This window comes from Pipra filicauda, unplaced genomic scaffold (assembly GCF_003945595.2).
Source record: "Pipra filicauda isolate LSUMZ 115617 unplaced genomic scaffold, ASM394559v2 scaffold562_size295421_pilon, whole genome shotgun sequence".
Classification (NCBI taxonomy): Eukaryota; Metazoa; Chordata; class Aves; order Passeriformes; family Pipridae; genus Pipra; species Pipra filicauda.
Genome location: NW_024104712.1, coordinates 115281 through 134371, shown reverse-complemented (window position 1 = coordinate 134371; position 19091 = coordinate 115281). Strand labels below are relative to the sequence as shown.

Here is a 19091-nt window from a genome sequence, read left to right as displayed (position 1 = left end):
ATTCCCCAAATAACATGTCAGACTGGGAAATTTCTGGCTGTGGTACAGCTGTGACTGCTGTTGCCCTGGCTTCATCATCATCAGGAGAGTGGAATTTATGATAGGACAAAGCAGTTGCTAGATGGATTCAGAAACCCTGCAGTATCTATCATACTTCCATTTAAGCCCTAGGTAGTTCCCTGTGTTTAAAAAAGCTGTGCTGAGACCCCAGGAGGGGCGAGATGGTGAGATAGGACACAGAGGCTGCCATTTCCTACTAACACCAGTTCTTGCTCCGTGGACCCAGGAGGGCAAACAACCCACCACCCCCACAGACAGCTTGTTTCAGCTTCTCACCAACTGTGCTTCTCCCAGCCCTTGTGACAGCCCATGAACCACCAAGCATCCACCAGACTTCCTGCTTGCTGGCCTTCTGGGAGAAAAAACAGTTTGGAGGAGAGAAAAGTCACTTCATGGCAAGTGCCTGGCCACCACCAAAGAAAATACAGCATGTCCCCAAGAGGCCCTATTGCAGCAAGATGGAAAACACAAAGTCACTGCAGAGATGAGGAGATCAAACACAGTATCCCCGCCCAAAGGGAAACCTCTCCAACCATGCTCCCCTCACTATTTTTCGCCTTTTCCCAGAGGTTTCTTGGGGCCGGACACATTTCTGGGTTGACACTTTGGTACCTCACTGAAAATAATTCCCTGCACCCACCAGCTTTGGGACTTAATGAATGTTTCAGTGACGGGACATACCAGGACTTGGTCTGGACTGTTGTGGACACAGCTCCTGGTCTGTTTTTAACCAAGCTCTGACCAACCATTCCTGGGTACACTCTGGTGACCTGCACTGGCTGAGGACAAACCCACTCTGGATGCAGCACTGTCTGAGCTGGCAGTGGTGCTAGCTGTTCCATGTGCCAGGAAACAGTATGCACACACTGAGCCCACAGATCTGTGGCTGGTTCCCCACCAGAGAGAGCAGCAGAGGTTCACAACATCTATTTGGACATGGTCACCAGGAGACAACCTCATGGCTGTAAGTTACCATGTGTTCTCTGCATAATCGAGATGTACATGGGAACACCTACAGACCACTGAAGACAGCACCGGGCTCAATCTACTGAGACGACAGTCACCCATCAGCACCCATCGATGGTTCATGTCATGTAGGAAGGTGCCCCATCACCAGCACCCTGTTCCTCCAGTGATCTGCTGGGGTTCGGTGCAGCTTCTGTGACCTCTCTTCACAGAGGTGGTAATGTTGGTTGGTAGGACATGCTGACATGCCACCAGCCTCCAAGGGGACGCTAGGTGCCCTGTGCCCTGTCCAGAGAAGGGCAGTGATACGTTTGGTGTCGCCGCACCAGACCCATGCATGTCACTGCTGATGCCCACAGGACGGCAGAGAGGGAGGGCTGGGCCAGGTCTGAATGGCAGCTGGTGCTTCACAGTAGCTTGGAAGAAGGAGAACTGAATAACTATGTTTTTTATATTTAAGAAAACAAAGAAGTCTGTCCATCAGAGGAGTCTGGGATGGCCCCAAGATAAAGTGAGAGAAAATACCCCGCCGCCCCCCATAAAAAAAACAAACCCCCAAAAGTCTTTTCCAAGAACGTTCAAAATCTCTCTAACGTCATCCACTCGACACGGTGAGGATGGAAATATCAGCCTGTCTCAAGGCAGCTTCTTGAGGGCACTCTGGTATGAAAAACGCAGTAAGAGCAGAGCTGCCCTAGGCAGTTGTGTCCCAGCTCCTTGTGCTGGAGCAGGAAGCTCCACACAGACAGCAAAAGTATTTTGGCTGAAACAGCAGACACAGTCAATGCCAGGAACTGTTTCTGGTATCTCTGGATCACTTTCCTGGTGGGATAGACTGGCTAGGCAGGGAAATTGGACACAAGACATTACGGTCATTCTGAATTCCCTCTGTTATTCCTGGCTGTTCCCGCAAGACCAGAAAGGGGGGAGGAACCCAGAGAAAACCCCTTTTGTTTGCAGATCTAGCCTTTGCTGAACAAAACAGCCCATGTGCTGATGCTGCCAGAGCTGAGCAGCACCACACTGACCGCCTAGTTTCTGGAATAGGAAGGGGAGGGATGAGGCACTGGTTCCTTCTCCTTGTATCCTGCACAGGTGTGAACCTGTTTAGTCAAACACAGCTAAGCCAAGCAGAGATCTCAAACAGGTACAACAGGTCCAGGAAATCTGTGAAAAGAAATGAGTTAAAGAAAAACAGTTCAGCCACAACACAGAGACCAGCTGGAGCAGGACACACTGTCTAATGGAGAGGTTTTGCGGAGAAGGCAGCATCTTGCACTAGGATTAACATACTGCTGCATCTAACAGACACAGCAAATTTCCCTATAAAGTACAGAAACTCATTCTCCTACCAATGCCAGTACATATTAAGTTTATAAAAGATAAGACGCAAATCCTGTTTCTTTCACATTTGTCCACACTGGAGGGGTCTTTTTCCCCCTTTATTCATGTCTGTGGCTCCTTTGAGCCCCTCTCCCAGCTCCTGCTGGCTGATGGCCACTGGTGCCTCACCAGCCACAGCACTGGGATGATGGCACTCAATTCCCTCTGTCAGCACTCACTTCCTCCATGTACCAGACAAGTACAGCACTGTGCTTGTGCTTTACATCCCTCCTCTGTAGGGATGCTGCATTGACTGACACTTCTGGGGTGTGTTTGCAAAGGTGATGGTGAGAGTGAATGCTACAGTTGTGGGGTTTTTTTCCCCTCTTCGCTAATTACATTGGCTCTGAAGTCTCTAGGAGTTGTGCTGGTTTTAGCAGGGTGGACTTATGGGGATAGATTTTGGATTTGTGCTGAAAATGGTGCTGATAATACAGAGATTTTTTTTTGTTGCTGAGTGGTGTTTGCACAGAGCCAAGGTCTTTTCTGCTTCTCACCCGAACCCACCAGTGTAGGGGCTGTGGGTGCACAAGCAGTTGGGAGGGTACACAGCCGGGACAGCTGACCCAAGGGATATTCTGGACCATGCGGCATCGTGTTCAGTGTATAAACCGAGGGGAAGAAGGAGGAAGGGTTTGGCGTTTGTCTTCCGCAGTAACTGTTACCCAGCATGGAGCCCTGCTTTCCTGGGGAAGGTTGCACACCTGCCTGCCCATGAGAAGCAGTGAACAAATTCCTTGTTTTGCTTTGTTTGTGTGAGTGGCTTTCGTTTTCCCCATTAAACTGCCTTTATCTCAACCCATGAGTTTTCCCACTTTTACCCTTCCCATTCTCTCCCCCATGCCACCAGGAGTGAGTTAGAGGCTGTGTGGTGCTTAGTTGCTGGCTGGGGTTAAACTACAACAGGTTTTCAGGTATCTCTGCTTGAAAAGAAACCAGGATTTGTGCCTGGATGGATGGATGGATGGACGGACACCGGCCAGAGCAGCTCTTCTCGGGGTGGCAGGGTCCTGGGTAATCGGGGGATCGAGGAATAAACATCTCCCTGAGCCCGCCTCGCTCGCGGTCAGGAAAGTGGCGCGGTCCCGGTCCCTCCGCCATCCCTCTCCGAAGGGACCGGGACCCCCTCCGCCATCCCTCTCCGAGGGGACCGGGACCCCCGCCGCCATCCCTCTCCGAGGGGACCGGGACCCCCGCCGCTCCCCGGCCGCGAGCGGGGCGGGCGCCGCGTGGAACTCAAACCGCCGTCCTCCCTCTCAGCCAATGGTCAGAGGGACCGCCCGCCGCCACCCAATGAGAGCTCGGGACATCCCGCCCCTGACCAATAGGCGCGCGGGGCTGGCCCTGGGGTAACGCTCGGCGGCGATGGCTCCGGAACGCGGCGATCGGTCGCTCCCCGCCGGTACCGAGGGTCTTCCTCGGGTTTTCCTGCAGAGCCTGCGGACTCTTTTCGATATCCTGGATGACCGGCGGCGGGGTTACGTGCACCTACGGGAGATCGAGTCGCGCTGGCGGGGCGCAGAAGCCCGGGAGCTGCCCACCGGGGTGATGGAGGGGTTGCGGCAGGCGGCACCGGCCAGCGGGTACCTCACCTTCGAGAGGTTCGTCTTGGGGCTGCGGGCGGCCCTGCCCGGGGCTGAGCCCCCGGTTGAGGGCGGCAGCGGCGGGCAGCGGAGCGTGGAGAAGCCGCCGAGCCCTCGCTGTTCCGAGGAGCGGCGGGGGAAGAACACTGGGCAGCGGGAACCGGGGCACAGCCAGCCCCGAGGCCGCGGTGAGTGGCGGGACTGAGCGGGGGGCTCCGGGCTCGCGGGGTTGATGGCAGCGCCGGGCCCGGGGACTGGCGCCCAGAGGTCGGGCTGGAATCTAGTTGTTCGCCCCGGTCCCTTGTGTTCTCCTCTGGGCTAGAGCCAGCGCTTCCCGCAGGGCCAGTGTAAAACTCCGCCAAAGTTACTGCCATGCTCAGTTTGGCTTTGCTGGGCTCCGGTCCCGATGTGGATATCCCGCCGCCGCCGCCCACCCAGGGCTGTGCTCCCTTCGCGAGGCGCTGTGCTATTTATAGCGCTGACAGAAGGAATTAAGGGCTTTGCCGTAACGTGTCCGTGGTTGTCCCCGGGCGTAGAGTCTGTCCTGACCTTCCCCGAGGGTGACTGACACAGCTAGGAGTCTCAGACGATGGCTGGGACCTGGGGACCCCCCGAGCAACCTTGACGGGGTGAGGGTTGTGATCACGGAGTAGCCGTGTGCTCGGGTGGGCTCTGGGCTGGGGTGGTCCTCAGAAAGGATTCTTTCACAATGTCATGCACGTGCAATAAAAATTGCAAAATAAAAATTGCAAAACCTGATCCAGCTTTTTGGTTTGGATCATTCTGCAGCACTATTCCCAATAACAAATAATTAAGCAATGAATAAATGAGAAAGTGGCACCAGGGCAACCTGCTTTGCTGTCCCAGGCTCTGGCTACAGAGCTCACCTGCAGGTCCCTGTGGACTCTTCCCCTTCCTTGGTACCTGGGATCCCTGTGTGGCTCTGCCAGAGCCCTCTGCGGTGGTACGCTGACCTTGGCACAGGAGAGACCTTTTCACTGGCGTCTTGATTTGTCGTTAGTCAGTAGGAGATGTTATAAGGAAACCAAGTTTCTGGGCTTATCTGGGTAGGTAATAATTCTTTATCTAGGTTTGTGAAGTGCTTTGAGATCTGAGGACATAAAGGTCTGTGTGAGGACCTGGTGTTTGTTATTGCACGACCTGAGTGTGATGACATGACTTCCTCCACCTCGGGAATGTCAGGCTGGTTTGCCTTCCCTTCCCGCCCGCTACCTCCCAGTCCCTTCTGCTGGGTGGAGAAGAAGCTTTAACTGTGGCTGAGGTTCTCTGCTTTCCATATTGCTCCAGACTAATCGCTGGAGCTTCATCTAAGGCAATATTATTAAGCAGGCTGACTCTTCTATCATCAAGAGTGTAAATCTGGAAAAACCTGAAAAAAATCCTGCTTGGTGAATAGACAACAGATTGAAAACTCTACCCTGGGAAGGAGCAAGCAAATGACTGCAGCAGCTTTCTGCTTGCTGAGGATCTTTTCATTATAGGCTGATGTTCCACAACTGTTTGGAGCCTGTGAAAAAGATTAGTGCCTCAGCCCTTGATGCCAGCTTCCCAAGCTGCAGGGTCATATTCTGGCAAGAGGCCTGAGTTTCAAGTTGATTCATCAGCTTAGAAAATGTTACAGCTCAGAGTTACTCCATCTCTTTTAACTCCAGGTCCTGCACAACTGCCCAGTGCTCCCTTGGAGCACTGGAAGGTTTCCCAGAGTGTGGTTCAACGGGTGGATATCCTCCTCAGCTGGCCATGAGGGAGTTGGGCAGTGCTGTGTCAGGACACAGCTCCATCACACTACAGAGAAGTGTGCTGAGTGCTGGGAGCTGCCTGTGCCTCCAGGAAGCCCTGTCTCCACTAAGATTATATTCTTTGCGTGCGAGGCTGCTCTGAGCCTCCAGCTACATGTAGTGGCTTCTGTAAGTGCAGTGAGAGGATGTAACAAGTCAGAGGAAGCTCTCTCTGCCTATGATTTGGGGAAAAGGGGTGCTCACAGGATGCCTCCCCAGCTCTGCTTTATGATCTGGGGTCAGAGGTGATTTGGATGTGACTCATGGCAAAATGACAGAGGTTGGGGCCATGTGACTCTCCTGGCATGTCCAGGGGTGCAATGAGCCAGTGGACAACAATTCCCTTTCTCTCACTAAGTTCTGCTAGTGTGTGGGCTGAAGTGATTTAAAGAAGTCCCTGCTTAAGTCACCTTCCAGCTTCTCCTCAGCCCAGCAGTGCTCAGGCAGCCTGCAAGCTTCTGCTGGGTGCCCCACGGTCCCTGGGGAGCCAACAGCACCCTCTAAGCACAAGGATGGTGAGGTGGATATTGGGGAAGTCACTGTGGTGGTGCCCACTGGTGCCTTGTCACAGCAACTTCTGAGTGTGTCACTCCTGGGGGTCTTTACCTCTGTGGTTCCCCTGTGAGCTGAGACCTGGGGAAGTCAAGGCATGGAGCAGAAAGTGCCTTGCCCAGGAGGTGTGTGATGGCCTTGGGCACTGCCTCCTCCCCAGCACTTCACTTTCCCTTGCTCCAGGGGTGGCCTGGCTCTAGCAGCTCCCTGGAGAGCTGGTGGCACTGGCAGCAAGGGTGGGACGGTTTGTAGGGGCTTGTCTGGGCCATTGCCAAGGACAAGTGTGGAAATGTGTAAAACAACCATGAGGTGTCTGCTTGTCTTGGGCAGAGAGCTTCCCAGAGGGAGGAGTCTGTCCTTTATCTCATGTCAGGATCTCTTCCACCTCTGATGATCTGGTCCTGCTCTTTTCCTAAGAAGAACTATCCAAGCTCATTAGCAGGGATCCTTTTTTAGCCACTGCCTTGTCTGTTCAGGTGCGCAGAGCTTGATTGTTTGACCAGGAGCTCCTGCTTATCACAAGTTCAGCTCAGTTCAACCCAGCGCTTCCAGGTAACAGCAGCAAAAAGCTTTTAACACGTCTGTCCTGCAGCTCCTACCAGAAATGCTCCTGGCTTTGCCTTGGGAGTCTGCCTGTTGAAGGTACCCTTGATTTGGGGCTGTTTCTCAGTTTTCCGAGCAGGATGTGCTACAGGTCTGCTAGGAGAACACGCACGTGGTCACACCAGTCTTGCTGGGTTCCTCCCAGGTAAATTTGGGTGTATGAAACCAAAGGCAGTTGGCAAAGCACATGGATGGGTGATATCAAAGACCGTGTATATCGATGTGCTGGAGACCTGTCTGTGCCAGAGTATTTGCTGGCAGGTGGAGCAGGATGCTGTGATGGACCAGGAGGACTTTTCCCGTGGCGTGGTGACTTCTTTCTCCAATGACACGTAGTGATGGACTGAGCTGTCACGTTGCCTGCTCTCCCCTCAGCCTGAATCTGGTTCCCACTACTGAACCGGTGTGAATGTGGCAGCACAGGCAGCCCTGGCACAGTGCAGCTCTCCCAGATCTCGTTGCCTTAAAATGAAGGGTGGCTCCTGTGGCCATTGCCCCTGATCTCCCTTGCCCCGTATCCCAGCTCCATCGTGTCCATGTGCTTGGCTGAGGAAACTCGTGGAGCAGAAGGAAGCAATGTGCCAGCCCAGGTGATGCCATGCACCCTGTCCTGGCACTAACAGCCCTTCATGTGCCTGCAGCAGGGAACATGCCAGACCTGAGCCAGGTAGCTCTGGTACCTAGGAGCCAGCATGTGCCCAACCATAGGAGAAGGATGTGCAATGGATGGCAGATGCATGGGGAGCAGTCCCGAGGAGGGTGTATTTTCCCCAGCTGCCTGCCATTATTTGCCAACTCCCTAATGCTCCTGTTGAAAAGCCAGGTTGGGAAAAGCACTCTTGAGGAAACTTCTGTGCAGGGAGCAGGCAAGCTGCAGGACTGAGGGAGTAGCATGAGGCAGGGTGTGCTGGGCCAGGAAAGGAAGAGCAGCAGGTTGGTGCCCAGACATGCCTGGGGATGTGCTGGCTGCAGGCCTGGCTGCCCTGATGCTATGGTTTGGGGCAGTGGTAAAACGAGAAGATGCAAAAAGGAGCTCCAAAGACACATCCTCATGGAGGTACAGTCAATGCTCCGCTTTATTCCAAAAATACGCACATTATCAAGGGTCCTACAGGGTTCACACGCTCTACTCTAACTCTCTCTTCGTTACATCCGTTTTCACACACTATAGCTATGTCTTTATTGGCTCCACTAGCCAAGGCACGTGCTCTGACATTTCCAGGCCCTCCCATCTTGTGGTTTCTCACACCCTGGATAACATCCTCTTCTCTTGTTTACCTCTGTGCAGCTTTCTCATATCTGCTGCTCAAGGACACAGGTCCCCGCCGTCCAGCACGCAGGCTGGATTGTGCAAAGAGGCCTGCAGCAATATACGTCCTGCATCATCTAAGATACTCTCAACACAGTGGGGTTTCAGAGCGCTGCTCTGCCAGCCCAGCCAGAGGCGGATCAGAGCTGGCTTGGCTGTGGCTACAGGGCTGGGTTTCTGGTGAGGGCAGGTGGTGCAGGGCTTGTACAGACTTCAGTGCAGGTGCCCAGGGAAGTCCTGCCCTGGCTGATGGGCAGGAGGTGTCTGATCCAGCCTGGAACCTGCCAGTATGAACTTAATCTCCAAAAATAGGTTATGCATGGATTTGCATTAGCACCATGTGTTTGTGGTAGATTAGTCTTTTGCAGGATAGGATGTTGGAGTTTTAATAAAATTTTGAAAAAACTACAGCCTGATTTACTCTGTGATTACATCACAGGTATGCAGTCTGGAGGGATGTCCACATGGCCAAGTCCATCACCAAGCAGGAGCTGCCTTCAGATGAAGTTGGGTTCCTGGCAGAGCTGGTGCCACCTGAGTGGGAGCCGGGTGTCCCATGAGGGCCAGCAATATCACTGACTGGACTAGTTTTGCCTGGAAGCTGCTTGTGATACCAAAAAGCAGCAGAAACAAACTTCTTAATGCCAATTTGTAGATGTTAAAAAGGGCATTCTTCTTTATTCAGCGCTGGACGTTCGGAGGAGAGCTCCTCTAATCAATCGACAGATGGACAGGGCTTTTTATTGCACATACTGTTTATATATTAATTATATATTCTCACTTAATGCATATTCATTAGTTTGCTTTACATAGTCACGCCCATAATGGAAGTCCTTCTTTGATCCTTATGGATCTTCTTCGCTGTCTTGACCTCAGGTCTTGAGCAGGCACAGCATTATTGTTTCACCACTAAAAACTGTAACATTTGTTCTTTATCTTGTTTGGGTACACAGAGCTTAGTTTACCTCCTGTTTGTTTGAGTACATCCCTTATCTAATTCTCTAGGACTTCTCCAAGATTATATTGTTCCTTATTTGGGCATTCCAGGATACTGTGAGTAGAGTTTCTATTTCTCCTATCACTTGCTCTCTGCAGAAGATGACAGTGAGGTTTGTTGCCAGCCTGGCGCAGCCGAGTCAGTCATTCCTGAAGCCTGTCCTGCCTGGACAAAGATGGGAGCAGGCACTAAGGCTGGTGCTTTGCTCGGCCTCTCCCTGTTTGCAAGACCACCCTGCAGATCATCCCACAGAAGCAGGAACCCTGGGGAGGTTCTTGTTGGAAGTGGCTGGTGGCCTCATGCCTTCCTCTGTTCCAGGTGGTGATGCGAAGTCTGCTGGGCAGTCCCAGGGAGATGGTGGCCTCCCGGGGGCTGGGGACACTCGGAGGCATCAGAGGGGCCGTGCAGAACACCGGAGACACACCATCACCAACGGCGTGGATTTCAGCATGGTAAGGGACAGCCCTGTCATGGGCTCCCGTGAAGGGGAAGGTGGATTGCAGGGGTCCCTCACTGCTGACACCATCTCTGGGCTATGGCTCCCCCTCTGCCCACCTGCACACGTGAGCCATGGGACATTGGGCAGATCCTGATATTTTGGATACAAAGCTCTGTTGATGTATGTGGAGGTGCTGCCCTAACTTCCACCGCTCTTTCTGTTTTTGCCAGAAATCGTGCCCGACAGGGAGGAGGTTCATGCCTTCCCCTGGAGTGGGTCAGCCCGTGGAGCTAGCATTTGACTGCATGGCTGCCTTCCCTGTGGGCAAGGTCCTGGGCAGGGAAAGGCAAAGGTGGAGGTGTGGCAACAGGTGGGTCTCTGGGCCTTTCAAGCACCCCAGTGAGGGTCAGGTACTCTGCACTGGCAAGTGGTGGGGCCAGGCTGTGCCCCCTTCCGGATGTTTCCTGCAGGTCAGGGCTCAAGCATACCGATCCTCCTGGCTCTCAAGAGACTTTTTGCTAGCAAAGCAGAGAAATCCACATTGAATTTAGCCAGGCAGCCCAGGATGGAGGCATCTGCTTCTCTCTCTCTGCCCCTGAGGGGAGAGGCTTGGATCAGATTGCCTGGGTGAAGGGATCTGCCCTGGAGAAGCTGCCTGGGCATGTTGCCCACAGGCTCAAGCTAAATTGTCCTGGGAAGAGAGCCAGGACCAAGCCTGCAGGATGAGTGCTTGGTGGGACTATCACCATTGCGCTTCCACCCTTTGCACCCTGGTGTCACCGTGCTCCTGCAGCCCAGCAGGCCTGAGTGGTGGTGCCAAGCCTGGCGCTCGCCTTGGGGGACACAACATGCCCCGATGCCAGCCTGGGAGGGGGTGTTTGCTGGGCTTGCAGCCTTGCAAGGGCCAGGATCCCCATTGGGCCAAGCAGTCGCTGCTGAAAGGTGCTGATAAGGAGTGATAAATGAATGTCTGGGATTGAGGCCTTTGTTTCTCAAGGGTTTTAGGTGGCTGGAAGTTGGGAAGGTCCCTGCTTCCCTGGCAAGGCTCTCCCCTGTGCGCACAGCTCTGGGCTGGAGCCCATCACTGCTGTGAACTCAAGGACCTACCTGGTGCTAGTGAGAAGGGTCTGCTGGGCACTGTGTCTGTCCCCAGCTCTGCCACAAGTGCTCTTGCTCTGGGCTTGTGTTGCCCTGGTCTCTATTTCCCCAAGTTGTGGGGGCAGTGGGAGAGGTCCTCTGCATTTTTTTACCCTCTCCGCAACATACCCGAGAGCTGCGCTGTCTTTCTGTGCTTCTAAGCCCAGAGAAGTGGTGTCTGTCCCTGTCTCAGCCTTTCGTGACACTCTGGGCACAGCCTTTGGGCACTGGTCCCATTTGTGAGCCTACAGAGAACAGGTTTGAGTCCAGCAAGGACCTAATCCTTATGCTGTCACCTCTCCTACCCCTCCCTGCCCCAATGGTGGGAGGATGCTGGGCCCCTAGGGGACAAAGGAACTGTCAATAGACTTGTTTGCCTAAAGCCTGTGGCAGATGGTAGCACTTGTGTCCATCCCAAAGTGCACCAGGACTGGTTCCTCCTGTGCAGAGAGTGGAGCTGTGAGGGCTGTGCTGCAGCCCCAGGACCCTTTGCACCACCACAGCTGGTCCCTACTCATCAGCTGGTGTTTTCCAGCCAGTCCCTCATTGACTGGTCTGACTTCCCCATGGCCATGAGGGTGGCTGGGATGAGACCTTCCGTGAGAGGCTGAGCACTGTCATTTGTAGACAGCTGAGGGCACAGCTCCATCCCCTCCTCTTAACCCCAGGAAGCACCAACCAAGTCCAGTTCTTTGTCTTCCTCATGCCTCTGAAGCTGCCTTTGCCCAGTGTCCCATCCTTGTGAGATGTCATCTATCCCCACACCAGGCAGGGCTGGCAATGTCCCTCTGCTCTGTGGGATATTGCTTCTTCCTCTGCTCACCGTGCTGGCCAGCAAGCCTAGTGGGAACAGGGCAGAACAGGCAGCAGTGGGCTGCACCCCCAGCTGAGTGGGGGTCCTTGCCATGTACAGCACCTTCTTCATGCCCCTCACAAACGGCCTCCATAGCATCAAGGCTCTGCACTTCTTCCTCTGGGTATGTCCCTTTGGGCCATCAGAGAAGTGTGCAGGGAGGCTCTCATGTTGCAAACAGTGTTTCCAGAAGTGGGAGCAAGAGCAACCCCAGTGTACTGCGTGGCAGGTGTGGGATGAGCAGAAGACACGCTGGAGCCCAGTCTGTGCTGTGGGTGAAGGCCAGGCTGTGTTGTGGCAAAGAAGGCAGAGGCAGCAAGGCAGGCTTGGCTTGGAGATGGGTGCAGAAGCTGGGGGAGCAGCCTGGCATGGAGAAGGGGAGCAGCGCCTTTGGGCTCACAGGGTGAGAGTGATGAATGGGTCACTGCACCAGTACTCTGTTCCCTGGGGATGTCCCCTCTTCCCTCTCCACCTCTGTGATTGCTGGTGGCAAAGTGGTGCTGAAGGGAAGTAGAGGCAGAAGGTGGCAGTGGAATGGGGACCCTGTGTCCCCCGTGGATGCAGGCTGAGCCCCCTGTTCTCCAGCAGCCTTGGCTGTGTTGCAGCCAGGCACAGAGTTCTGCTCATCCTGTCCCAGGGGCCTGCTCTGGAGGCAGGGGCCCCAGGCACTCCTGTAGCAGCTCTCCAGGCACACCAAGGTCCCCAACCTGAGTGACTGGCAGAGACACTCAGCAGAGAGGTGTGCTCTGCTACACTCTGCACAGCTCAATGTACTTTGCGGGGTGAAGCAAAGTGGGGGCAGAGTGCTGGGGAAACAAGACTGCAGGTTTTCCCCTGCTCGCAGCCTGCACAGTGAGTTGGGCTGTTCGCTGCTTGCCAAAATCCAAGTGTGTCTGTGCTGGGGCTGGTGCTCACACCCTGAAGGGAGCTGGGGGTGGCTGCTCCTGCTGCCTCCCTGGGTAAATAAGAGGTGAAGAAAACAGCTTCTGTGAAGGGGAGCAGGAGGGTGGAGGTGATCTGAGTGTCCATCACCTGCTTCGGTTGTTCTCTCAAACTAGAGAACTCTTCCTCCTAAACTCTTTCTCCAAAACTTGTCCTCCAAAGCAGCATCAGGCAGCAGACATCATCCCACTCCTCTATGGCTTCTCATGAGGAGAGGGATAAGACCCCTGCCCATATCCACATCCCTCCATACCTCATGAAGAAACCAGCTCCTGGAACTCAACAAGGCCTTGATGGGGAGTCGGTGACATCCCTGTGCTCTGTCCTGCAGCTGAAGTACATGAAAGAGCTGGAACAAGAGAAGGATTTCCTGCTGCAGGGCCTGGAGCTCATAGACCAGGCTCGAGACTGGTACCACCAGCACATCCAGCTTATGCAGGAGCACCAGCGGCTCCTGGGGAAGAAGAGAAGCAGTACTGTGAGTCTGGGGCTTGTTCTTATGGTGCCTGGCTGCTTGGGAGGAGGTGGGGCTGCTCTGTGGATTTGGAGAACTGGACTGGGGCTTGGCTGGACCTGGAGCCAGCCCCATGGTAACCCCCAGCCTCTTCTTCCTCTCATCCCACAGGATTTCCCTGAGGGTGGCTGGAGCCACCTGGGGCGCCTGGTCCCCAAGCTGCAGGAGGTGAACCGCTGCCTGGGTGAATTCCTTTCCACCACTGGCAAGGTGAGAACAGCCATCAGCAGCTTGAAGTTGTTTGTGTGACCTTAGGACCCTCCTGTCCCTCCCCATGCTGGTAGCAGGGCTGACATTGGAGCTGCCAGAGTTTCCCCCAGCTCTGAAGAGGTGACTTGGCTCCATTGGCAAGACAGGTGATGGGGGGCAGCCAAGAGGACAGCACAGCTGGTCCTGAGCTGGGCTGGAGGATGGTCAAGGCATTTGGGGGACTAAAGGAGGTTCCCAAAAAGGTATAACCATTGTCAAGTGAATAAGAAATCCAACCTGCTGAAGTGCTGAATCAGCCACCTCAGAGCTGACTGTCCCGCCGGGCTCCTGGCAGGAGCCAGGCACACTGGCAGGAATGCTTCCCCCCTCTGCCTGGTGGGCCAGAGACCCTGCGATGGCCTGTGCTGGGATTTTAATCCTCTGCTGGGCTTCTCTCAGTTCCCTGTGTGCCACAGAAACAACTTCCAGCCTTGAAGAAAGGCTGGGAAGGGCCACAACGGAGGAGGCTCAATGTCTGATCCCCTTCACCTTCTCTGCAGCCAGCAAACCCCTCCTCAGCCCTGAGTAGGCTGGTCACCACAGTGTCCCCAGCCTCCACTGGCTCCCAGCAAGCCATCAACATGCTAAAGGAGCAGAATCGGCTTCTCACCAAGGTGAGTGGGGGTACAGGTGGAGGAAGTGCCCTTGGGGGTGCTGGGAAAGGAAGGTGGGATAGGGCCAGGAAAGGAATGCTAGGCAGTGGGAAGTGTTCCTTCAGCTTGGCCAACCTTGGTCATCCCAGAGAAGGGCTGCACATAGAGACCCTCTGGCATGCAGCTGTGCCCAACTGTGTCCATCTGTTTGCTGGGTGAGTCAATGGGTAGGGATGGGGCATTCCTGTCAGAGGGAAAAGACTGTGACAAATGCAGGTCACAAGAGGGTGATGAGACTGCAGCTGGGGTCTGTAAGCAGGGCAGATGGGGAAGGGATGCCCATGGTGCCCCCACCAGGGCCAGGCTTACTGCTGGGGTTCCTGTCCCAGCACACGGCCACAAAGATGCTCTGAGGGCTGGAGCCCCTCTGCTCTGGAGCCAGGCTGGGAGAGCTGGGGGTGTTCAGCCTGGAGAAGAGAAGGCTCCAGGGAGAGCTTGGAGCTCCTTCCAGTACCTGAAGGGGCTCTGAGAGAGCTGGAGAGGGACTTGGGACAAGGGACTGGACGGACAGGACAAGGGGGAATGGCTTCCCACTGCCAGAGGGCAGGGCTAGATGGGATATTGGGAAGGAATTCTTGGTTGTGAGGGTGGTGAGGCCCTAGCAGAGGTTGCCCAGAGAAGCTGTGGCTGCCTCACCCCTGGAAGTGTCCAAGGGTAGGTTGCACAGGGCTTGGAGCAACCTGGGCTAGTGGAAGGTGTCCCTGCCCATGGCAGGGGGTGGAATGAGATGAGCTTTAAGGTCCTCCCACCCAAACCAGCCTGTGATTCTGTGGTTCTATGTAATCTTACCTGCAATACAGCAGTTGCCAGCATTTTCCTCCTCTGAGCAGCATTTTCCTCCCATCTCTTGCAGGAGGTGACTGACAAGAGCGAGCGCATCACCCAGTTGGAGCAGGAGAAATCTGCCCTTATCAAGCAGCTCTTTGAGGCTCGTGCCCGCACCAACCATGAGGCGAGCCAGCTGGACTCCACCTTCATCTAGCGCCTCCCCCTCCCAATCGTCGAGCTTCCCTAGGGGTTTCAAGGGACTCTGGCCCCAAACCCATCACACCCGTTGTTCCAGGTGCTGTATCTCAGGGTCTGGGACTGCCATTGGCATCTCTGCAGGAGGAAGCTGGCACCCCACCTGGGGAGCATCCCTGCCCTGCTGTGCTGCTGGCTTTCCAGCCATGCTGCTCTCAAGCTTCTCCTTTTCTGTCTCTAAATGGGTGCAGGGACTCTCTCCCCAGCCCCACAACCCCCAGTGTGCAGGAGACATGGCTGCTGCCTGTGCTGCCTGTGCAGGGGGAGCTGCTGTGCATCTCAGGTATCCCCCTGCTTCCCACCCAGCTCAGTGACAATTCTTGAGCTGAATGACATTCGACTATGGCTCAGTACTTGGTATCCATGGTACTTTCACTGGAGATCCCTGTGAACCTCCATGGGTCCCTGGCCTTCCATACCCCCGAGACCAGGGCTTTTCTCTCCAGGGTTGTTTCAAGCTCTGACATGCCGTAGCACTGAGCTGAGCTGGGCAGAAGGTGCTAGCCCTTCCCTAGGCTGGCACCGTGCAGACCAGTTCTGTTCTCACTCCTGTTTTTGTCTGTTGCTCTCTGTCCCTTCCAGCTGTGCTCTTTAGGATGATCCTGGCCTAAAGCTCGCTGCAAGGCATGAATCCCTGTTCTGCTCTGGTGCCTGCAGCTGGAATGGGGGTCAGCAGAGTGCCAGGGAGAGGGTGGAGGAGGAAGAGCAAAGACCATGGCTAGTCATGTCCTTTGCCTGCAGGAGTAGAGTGTTAGTTGTCTCCTAGGCATCAGTGCCTGCCATCCCTTTTGTGATGCCACCTTGGTGTCCAGTGCCTGTTTTGCCTAAGGTTTAATTAAAAGCAACCCTCTTTATGAGGAGGGTCACCTGTCTGTAGGGATAATAAAGTGGGGTGAACTATTTAATTTAACCTTTTGTCTCTCTGCCGAAATCAGTTCATCTAGTGCTACCAGCCCTGAAGGCCGTGACTGTTCTGTCTTTGGGATGTGGAATGAGCTGAAGTTGCACAGTCTGGTGAGCACAAGGAGCCCAGGGGTCTCTACTCCTGGGCATGTTCCCATGTGTTTTCCCATCCCCTCTGGGCTTCCCAGGGACTGGGGACCCCCTGTCCCCTGCTGTGGGACGGGGTCTTGAAGCCACCTGCCCCCCTTTGAGTTCTATAGCCTCATCTGTCTGCTCCTCTAGAAACTGTTCTAGAGGCTTGCACTCCTCAGGTGGTGCTAGTGCAGTTCACAACCTGTTATTTACTTTAGAGTGCCCTTCCTTGGAGCCACCCCACGGTGGGCAGACAGGGGACCTCAGTGGCATGGCATGCTGTGGCACATGTTCCTCTGCCCTGTGCTGAGGTGGCAACACCCATGTGGGGTGAACCTGGGGCTCTGCACTGGTCCAGAGCACCCTCCTTGCCCAGGCTGTGGGATGACCCCTGCACCCTGCAGAGCCTCCCCCGGGGTTGAGACCCCCCTGCTGGGAATGGACCCAGGAGAGAGACTCCAGCCAATTGTCCCACAGCTGGAGAGGAATCTCTGCCATGGCCTCTTTCAGGTGCTGCCATGGCCTCTTTCAGGTGCTGCTAAGGGCAACCATGAGTTCCAGCTGGGGCAGGAAGGAGAGTGGTAGTTGCCCTCAGTTCTGATTTCATGCCTTTGTTTGGATGTGGAGCCCATAAGGACTTCCAAAGGAAAAAGAAGGCCATGGTTCCCACTCCAGGCTGCTCTCTGCAGAGCCAGGGCAGCTCTCCCTGCCCCAGCCCAGGGGATTGTCCTCCCAGCCCTGGCCAGCAGCACTGGCCCCCAGCCCCCTTCCTGTGCTGCAGGTTACAGGGGAGTGCCAACAGTGCCATGGGCCTGCTGGGACTGGGGTGCCCTGAGAGCTGCAGGGCTAACCTGAAGCTGTCACCTTGGCCTGGCCATGCTGTTTCTGGGCCTGACCCTCATCTGTGTGTCTGGGCTGTGTCCATTTCAGCACCCTTAACTGTGGGGGCTGGCAGCCCTGAATGGTGATTCAGGAGCCATGAGACCTGGGTTTGGGCCCAGGTCTGTAAGCAATATATATGGTGGGTGACATGGGTGAACACCTTCCCTTTTCTTCAGGCTCTGTTCCTACCAGAACTGGGTTTGCACAGATCTGTGACAGTGCCTCTAGGGCTCTGTTAACACCTGGAAACCACTGTGTGAAGCTGCAGTTACACTGGGAACAGCTGGAGCAGGGCTCTGCTGTCCCCAGCCGGGGCAACTCGTGCTGACCCACCTCACCTCGCTGCAGCCTCTCCACACTGGGTGTTGCCAAACACAGGAGCAACACCATGGGGTCAATACGCCTGTCCCCAGGTATTTATGGTGGGTAACACCCCATGGTGAGTCCCCACTGCCAGAGCCTGGAGCTGCTTATTAGAGTGGGGTGAGCCCTCTCCTGGGCTCAGTCTGGACACAAGCCCAGCCCCTGGGCTGCCCAGGGATCCAAGATCTCATTCTTTGTGTCCTCAGCCATGCAGTTTGGAAAGAATCCAGTCACCTAGGTCTATTTGTAGTGTCTCTCTTCTCCTGCCCAGCTACATGTCCTTCTCACGCCCTTGGAGGCTGGGCTGAGTGCCCAGCTGCCCTCTTAAAGAAGGGCCACTCTCCCAGCACAGCAATTATCCCATGTGCCAGCAGGAACAGCCACATTGTGGGCCCCCAACCCGAACGTTCTGTGCTTTTTGCTTTTCTCTCCTGCCACATGATCATCACTGCTCTGCTGCCAGAGTCCCTGCCCTGGACTGGCACCGTCAGCTTCCATGATCTGCACCCACTGTTCTGCTGTTGTCAGTGCAATTCCTTGGAAGATGAACCAAGGATGTAATGATCTGGAGAAGACTCTGGGTCCTGGCGCTGGTTCTCACTGGGATAGGGAGCTGGGCGATGCAGGGCTGACTGGACTAAGGAGGTGCCTGGTGCACCTCAGACCTGTGAGCTGGCACCTGGTACCTCTTGCTCTGTGATTCCTCATTTAGGGTGTTCTCCTGTCCCAGACCATCCCTGTGCTGTGTTGCTGCAGCCCTACCTGTATCCTGGACTCCTGCCTGTATCCCATGTTCCAGATTGCCAGCACTTTACTCCTCTTGGCAGCAATAAACTCCTTAGAGGCATTACCTGGCACTTCCCAGTGCTCCGTGTTCCCCTTCCGTGCCTGTGGCTGACATTTGAAGCACTGTGAGCAAAGACCCAGTCCCAGGTGGAAGGGACAGGGCCTGCCCTCCCCACTGCGGGGTACAGTAGGGGCAGTGGTGGCTGAGCCTCTGCTCCCCATCCTGGCTCGTTCCGGGGGGGACACTGCACCACAGCTGTGCAAGGGACCCCCAACATCTCCATCCCGAGAGAATCAAGCACAGCATCCTGGCTCCGCTTCAATGTTTCATCAGGTCCCTGCCAGATCCGATAGCTCCCCATGGCTGTGATTCCAGCCTGGTTCACGTGCTCATCTCCGCCTGCGCAGCCAACCCAGTCTGTTCCAAGGTACAGCTGATTGAAGGCAGATGCTCCTTCTGGGACACCCATGTGATGGGGAAGGGTGAGACTCAGAATTCCTGATTTGCTTTGCAGCTGTGTGTCACAGGGACCATGACTTTACTCCCACACATTACACAATGAGGCAACAGCCCATGGCAGATATCCATCATCCTTCCACTCCCAGAAGAGCATCTGTCGAGGAGCAGAGCAGGGGCTGGGGTCATGGCCAGCACCCTGGGGGACACACACTGTGTGGGTTCCCTTAGACCCAAAGTGTCCCTTCATGGGACTCTGATGTGGCAATGGGTACAGACACTGGGTGCAGATGACCCTGTCCTCCTGTCCTGCTATCAGGACACCTCTGGCTGCTCCTCCCAGGACATGGGATCATGCTCTGGGTGGGAGCAGGCAGCTGAAGGGACAGAAGTATCTGCAAGGGCAGAGTCTGCACTGGACCTGGGCTGCAGCCACATCCCAGGGAGCCATCAAAACCCATCTGTATAATAACACCCTTTGACTGCCCTGCCTCAGCTGAGAATCA

The 19091-nt window shown here is 55.1% G+C and overlaps 1 protein-coding gene across 1 annotated transcript; it reads left to right on the top strand.

Moving 5' to 3' along the window:
- The first annotated feature begins 3751 nt into the window (after window positions 1–3751).
- Window positions 3752–15972, top strand: SAPCD2 (suppressor APC domain containing 2). Its single transcript, XM_027720450.2, has 6 exons — window positions 3752–4180; window positions 9571–9704; window positions 12955–13101; window positions 13249–13347; window positions 13887–14000; window positions 14893–15972. The coding sequence occupies exons 1-6, from the start codon at window positions 3775–3777 to the stop codon at window positions 15019–15021; spliced, it is 1029 nt and encodes a 342-aa protein (XP_027576251.1). The 5' UTR covers window positions 3752–3774; the 3' UTR covers window positions 15022–15972.
- Window positions 15973–19091: the final 3119 nt, after the last annotated feature.